Source organism: Microtus ochrogaster, chromosome 8 (genome assembly GCF_000317375.1).
Source record: "Microtus ochrogaster isolate Prairie Vole_2 chromosome 8, MicOch1.0, whole genome shotgun sequence".
In the NCBI taxonomy this organism is placed as follows: domain Eukaryota; kingdom Metazoa; phylum Chordata; class Mammalia; order Rodentia; family Cricetidae; genus Microtus; species Microtus ochrogaster.
In genome coordinates, this window is record NC_022015.1 from 64,714,181 (window position 1) to 64,721,063 (window position 6,883).

The window sequence follows — 6,883 nt, forward strand, 5'->3', positions numbered from 1 at the left end:
GAGAAAAAGGGGAAAGAGCCGGAGCGCGAGAAGCTGCCGCCCATCGTGTCGACCGGCGCAGCCGCGGTAGGTGCGGCGGGGGTCGGGGGGCGCCCGGGCGGCGGGTGAGGACGGCCTGGCGAGGGGACACCGGAGAAGGCGCGCCTCGAGGGCAAGCGCCAACACTTGGGAGCTCTGCCTGCCCCTCTCGGGGAGTGCGGTCCGCTGCCCGACGCTGGGCGTTTGCTTATTCTCTGGGGTCTGGTTCCCTACTTTGTTGGAAGGGTCGGCATCATCTGATGGATGCCGTGGTGGCTTTCCACCGGGATGGAAAACCTGCCCTGGGGGCGCCGAGGCAGCGCTTCCCTCTTCGCTTTTTCCGTCCTTTCTCCCTTCGGATTGAACAGACTCCGAGGCGAGTTTCCACCTAATTCTGACCTTTCCGTTGCTGTCAGGGTAGTGGGAGGTTAGATGCATCCCTGATGCTTTTATTTTTCCATGTGGTACAGACATGTGCCTTAAAGGAGAGGGGCTTTTTCCTCTTTTAAAACTCAGTGATCGAAGCTTAATAAGGGTAATTTGCCAGCTGGATTTTCAATGGTTATTTGGAAGGCTCTCTCAGCCTTCAAACTACATACTGCCAAATGATGTCATGGGACATCATCCCTTCTTCCCTTTTCCCTGTTTGTACTGATGGTTGTGAGTCTGGTTGCTTATAATTAACCTCTGATTTTGACATTTTTATTTGACATACTGTTTAAATACTTTGGGTAAGTTTGCTTTCATGTATTTAAAGGTTATGATTTGTCACGCATCTGTACATGACAAAATAGTAAAAAGTTTAGGGGATATTATACATTTTAAAATTTCTACTTGCAATTAGTTTCTCGAAGCCGCCCTCTAAAATGACTAAGAACTCACTAAAATAGCTCACTCCTCTTTATGAAGTATTAGTATTGGAATTATGATTTGGTAGGTTTCTGAAAAATGTCTAAAGCCTGTAATAACTGAGAACTGGCAAAGACAATTCTTTTACCCTAAGTCAATGCAGCAAAGCGTGAGCAGCAGTGACATATCTAAAAGCGTAGCTCCAGCTGATTGGTTAATTGCGGCTGTGGTGTAGGGATTACCTTGGGAAATGCTTTGAAGCAAGTTGTCATTCAAATTGCAGTCCCGGTTCCGGCTGCTTGTGCCCTGAGTTTTCAGAGCTCATTATGTAGGATTTCTTAACACCAGTGTGTTCTCTCTCTCTCTGAGTTTGGGTGTGCAGCGCAGAGGTCAGGGGAACCTCTGGTGTCGGTCCTCATCCTGGAACTTATTTAAGACAAGATGTCTTGTTTCCGAATCTTCATAAGCCAGATTGGCAGGCTACTGATGTGTACAAGCATTGGGATCGCAGACGCACATCACTGAGCCCATCTTTACACGGGTTCTGAGGATGTGAACTCAGATCCCCACACCTAGAGGCAAGTGATTTTACCTGCTGAGCCACCTCCCCAGCCTCCCAGCGGGTTTTTTCCTAAGGTGGTTATTAAGGACTTGGGGAACCTATCTGCTTTTAGAAGCAGTTATATGAATGACTTTAGTTTCTAAAGTCACGTACCCTTCCCCAAATCTGTATTTATACCAGTATAACTGAAAGGAAGGTTTGTAATAAAAAGATCACAGAAGTTGATTCAGTGTGGATGTAAGCCTAACGTGTAATATCTGAAGCCCATAGGTCTTTGTGATTTCAAGTTTTTCAGATTTTAAGAAGGTTATTAAGTACATATAGTACACGGAATGCCTACAGTGAAGTCCCAGCCAGTTTCCCCAAATCAATCATATGTAAAACTGTAGAAAATTTGTTGTCTGATTATACTAAATAGAATAAGGTTAAAAAACTTACTTGCCTCATGCCATTTCAAGTCAGTCATGTTTTTCCCACCAAATGAATTGCAAAGACATTTATTTCAGGATTGTGGACTAGTCAAAAAGTCTATAGTTTAAGGATATTTTAAACCTTAAGTAAACAGTGGGGGAGAGAACAGTTTGGTCTAGGAAGGCAGTTTCTGCTGGTGCTCTAAAGGGTTTTCATCTTTCAACACTGGCACTGCTGTCGGAGTTTTAAATGGTACTTTAAGGGAACGATCTGTGTATTGTGTATTTGCCAAGGGTGTTTTCAGAGCTAAAAATTTTGAGGCATCACAATAAAGGGCCTAAATAAAAATATGCTGACCTCTGTAGATCAGGAAAAGCCAGCAACTGGGATGACTGAATTCACCAGTGGAGTGGGGAAGGCTTGATGAAATATGGTGGACAGGGAAAGACAGTTTATTGCCTCTTAGGTTGTTTTCAGACTCCTCACAGGTTAAGCAGAACTCAAGGTTTCTTTAGTAACCTAATTTTGACATCAGTTACTTTGGGTGACATTTTAGCGCTTCTGCCTTCTACCCCAAATTAATAGCTCCGTCTTTCCAAATTGAGCGTGTGTTTCAATTCAAATGACCCTGTAGTCATGGCTTTTTCCGAAGGTTGGTGTGCCGTGGTTATGACAGTGTGGAAACAAGCAAGGATGACAGCTGTCCAAAATAAAGAAGAGGCCAGGTCATGATGATCCTTAAGAAGGCTGAAAAGTTTAAGCTATATTCCAAAGGTTTAGAGATTCTCCCTCTAGGATGGGAGAGACAATGCTAGAAACTGATAAATCCTGGCATTACCTCATTGCCAAATGCAGTTCCATTCAGAAGATCCCTGGCACAGTACTCAAACTAGACCGGCCATCGAGTTATTTTGGTAGCGTGTTGAGGTCCTGACTCCCATCCCACATGGGTTTCCAGCCTTTGATGAAACCATAGTAAAGTCACCTGGGAAACATTAGAAGCTCTGTAAATCAGAATTTCAAAGAATGGAGTGGAGACGTTATATTTTTCTTTTAACTCCTTTGTATAACTAAGAGTGAAACTGATTCTGCATACACTGAATTAAAAGATCTATGAGAATCTGTTTTCGAACTACACCCTCATCCCAAGTCTACTTAGGAACAGCTGTTAATGTGGCTGTATGACAGATGCTGGGGTGTGGATGCTGAAAGGAATGACTGTTAAAGTAGCTCGTGAGAGATGCCCAGGAAGCCCCAGATTGAGCCCTCAGAGCACTGGCAGCCATTGAGAGTTGGCCTCGTGCTGTAGACGGTGCAAGGCCAGAGCTGAGCTAGTCAAGAATTTGAAGTGTGTGTATGTGAAGAGCTGCTGATGGAAACACTGATTGACAGACTCAAGTGGGGGCACATATCATAAATTCATTACTGATTAATACAAATATTAGAAAAACGTGGTTAAAACAGGAGAAAATACTCAGGCAGAATTAACTCAGGCAAGTTGGGACAAGTTTGATTGCTTTAATAATTAATGAACTGGACAGGGAAGAGAGAGTCTTGTCTCCATGGAATGGGATATACCAAGGAATAAAATGGATTCTTTCAAGAAAGCTACTAAATTTTATATCCCCCCTCATGTGTGTGTGAATGTGTGTGTGTGTGTGTGTGTGTGTGTGTGTGTGTGTGTGTGTGTGTGTGTGTTTTGCTGAGGATCAAACACTCGGGACTTTGTGCACGTACATTCTACCACTGAGTTACAACTCCATCCCTAGTTTAGATTTTCAGTTTGCCCATAGACTAGGGACTGTGTCAGATAGGTAGGAGAAGAGTTTGAGGGAAAGCACAAGGTGTTTATAGAGGACAATGAGGAAAAGTTTGTTTCTCTATCTCTGGACCAAGTTAGAACTACCAATCACTAAACATTTCATGCTTAGCTTTACCAAATGCTGTAGAAGACACAGTCAAAGCTAGCCTACAAGGTGCTGCCTCAGGTGATTTGAGGCTAATGGATAAAGAGCAAGTCAGTATGTAAACCTTACAATAAGCTACAGAAACAGTTTGTAATGTAGGAAATCATTGTGCGCAGAACTGTGAAGAAAGGCCTTGATGTAGAGGTAATTGTTTAAGCTGGCTGACCATTCAAGGAATGATAGGATCTGGATGAGCAAAAGAAAATATGCAAAGTAAACATGGGGAAAATAGCATGAGCAAGCCTTAAAGAGGAAAATTAGGGAGCAATAAAACAAGCCCAGTGGAAGCTTGCTGGGGATTTGTGGGAGGCAAGAATGCTTGGGGGCTGGAGAAGTTTGGATGTTTCCCCTGTGGTTAATGGGGAAGCCTTTGGAATTCTTTGAATAGAGGAACAACATAATGAAATTCCTGGTAGTTAGACTGGAGGAGGTAGGAGGAAGGAAGTGAAGGAAGGAGGCTTGTGGTTCATGCTCGAGATGATGAGCACATCCACTGGAGTGGTGACCACAGAATAAAGTGGACAGGGTGGAGGAGTCCACATAATGTGAAACCTAGGTGCCAGGAGTGAAAGAAGAAAGATTAATACAGGGGCAACAAAAACAAACAACAATAACCACAGTTTTCTAGAGAAAGTTTCTCAGAAAGAAAAAGGTGGGGGAGAGCATAATATATAATATATATATATACATATATATATATGTATATATATATATATGCATTCCTGCCAGTAACATTCCGAGAGAGAGAGAGAGAGAGAGAGAGAGAGAGAGAGAGATATTTGTATGTATATGGAAACTCGTGTACCTTTCATCTGTTATATTATAAATGATGGTTAATGTTTCTCACATAATTTAATGAACTACAGATTTTAAAAAATATGTGTGACCTGGTGTGGTGGTACATGCTTTTACCCTCGCACTTTGGGGAGGTGGAAGTAGACCAATCTCGAGTTCCAGGAGAGTTGGGACTACATAGTGAAATCTGCCTCTCTCTATCTCAAGTGTGTGTGTGTGTGTGTGTGTGTAAAACTCTTGAGTGCTTACTCGGTGCTCTACATTTTTTCATGTGTCATGTGACATTTAGTCATTTAATGCAAGCAACAACAATTACACAACAACCCAGTGTATAAGTTATTATCCCATTTTTAAGGCAGACATTTAGGTCAGATTTCTTACACCTTCTAAAGGGTAAAATGATACTAAGGTGCAGAGGCTGTCTTTCCCCTGCTCTAAACTCTTGGTGTCCCTCTCTGCTGACAACATCTGGCACACTTTAAATGTTGTTTTTTTTTGAAAAAAGGATGTGGTCGAGCAACATGCTTATTTAAACTTGTTCTCTAAGATAGGAATATTATAGGAAAGAAAATATATTCTAGAATATCTGATCATTTTGTTTTAATGTTATGGTATGAATATATAATTAAATTCTATATAAAACAAAGCAATCTTATAAAGTAAAAATAACCTCTCCGAGAGATTAAAATACTTTTTACAGAGTTTTCAGTTAAGAAAAGAGGGATGGTAGCTATATAAATACATATCCTGGGCATCTAATTTTGAGTGGATTGTAAAGTTTCTCAACATTTTTTCTTTTTTGGCTGCAAAGCCAGAATGCACATCTGCTTATTCTCGCATTCCTGCTCAATCCAGGATTTAGAACAAAAATAATTTGACTATATTTAACAATTGGAGAAAAATGTGTTTATAAATTGTGAACCAGAAAATGCCCCCAAAATGTCATGTGAGACCACTTTGCCATTTGTGATTCTTCGTCTATAAAGTGAAGAAAATAATAATATCTGCCTCACATAATAGATATGAAATCTAAAATAATGCACATAAGAAGCTACATCTGGGGGCTGGAGAGATGGCTCAGTGGTTAAGAGCATTGCCTGCTCTTCCAGAGGTCCTGAGTTCAATTCCCAGCAACCACATGGTGGCTCACAACCATCTGTAATGAGATCTGGTGCCCTCTTCTGGCCAGCAGACATACACAGAGACAGAATATTGTATGCATAATAAATAACTAAATATTTAAAAAAAAAAAGCTACATCTGTACTGAGAAATTGTAAGTCAGCCAGCCCTTGCTATTCCTATCATCTTGGCACTTTTCTTCTTAGCCCTTGGTATCAAGTGTAAGCCTATGTCTATTGTCTTTACCAATCCATCCCTTCCCAGGCCTCACAGAATTAAGGGGTTCCCCGAGTAGCTGCAATAGGGGTTTTAGCTTAGTATTACCAGAACTAGTAATTGCTTTTGGCATTGTGTTTTAAAATTAACTCCCTTGGTTTTAGAGAAAAATATCAACGGTGGATGAATGAGGGAGTGGGCAGAGCTGAGAAGCTTGGATTTCTGACTTTTCATTTACCTTTTTCTAGCATTACAGTTAAATGTATTGAAAAAAGTTCTGCGGTGAGCCACATACAAATAACTGGTTGTTCTTAACTTGACATTCCTACCTTAAGAGAGATCTGTATGGCAATTTAGATTGTAGTTAAAATATTGTTTAGAATGAATATAGTTGGGCTGGAGTGTGACCCAGTGGTAGAGCACTTTCCCAGCATGCATGAAGTCATGTTCCAGCCCCAGGGGTGGGAACCAAAGACTGCAATACATATAGTTGAATGCATGCTTTAAATATAAAATTTATTGAAATTTTACTAACTAGGCTGAATTGAAAAGTTATTCTGAAGTTTAGTTACCAGAGGTACAATAAAATTAACTTGGTGTTAATTCAGATGTTTTTATGAAAGAACAGCAAGATTCTTATTAATTAATTGTAGAATTGTGATCTTACTCCAAAAATAGTATTTTGCTCTGGAGAGATGTTAAGAGCACTTATTACTCTTCCAGATGACTAAAATTCAGTTCCCAGCAGCCATGTTGGATGGCTCACAACTGCAAGGGGATCTGGATACCCTCTTCTTGCTCTGTATACCTGCACACACATGTACAACACACTCAGGCATACACACAAGTAAAAATAAAGCCTGAAAGTATTGTACTGTGTAAGGTTAATATTCTCTCTCTCTCTCTCTCTCTCTCTCTCTCTCTCTCTCTCTCTCTCTCTCTCTC

General features: G+C 41.0%; 1 protein-coding gene across 1 annotated transcript in view; it reads left to right on the forward strand.

The window, feature by feature from the left end:
* Hectd2 (HECT domain E3 ubiquitin protein ligase 2) overlaps positions 1–6,883 on the forward strand; it is a 69,931-nt gene that overhangs the window by 6,210 nt on the left and 56,838 nt on the right. Inside the window, exon 2 of the mRNA XM_005352177.2 lies at positions 4–66. Coding sequence (XP_005352234.2) covers positions 4–66 — 63 coding nt within the window. The remainder of the gene's footprint in view (positions 1–3; positions 67–6,883) is intronic.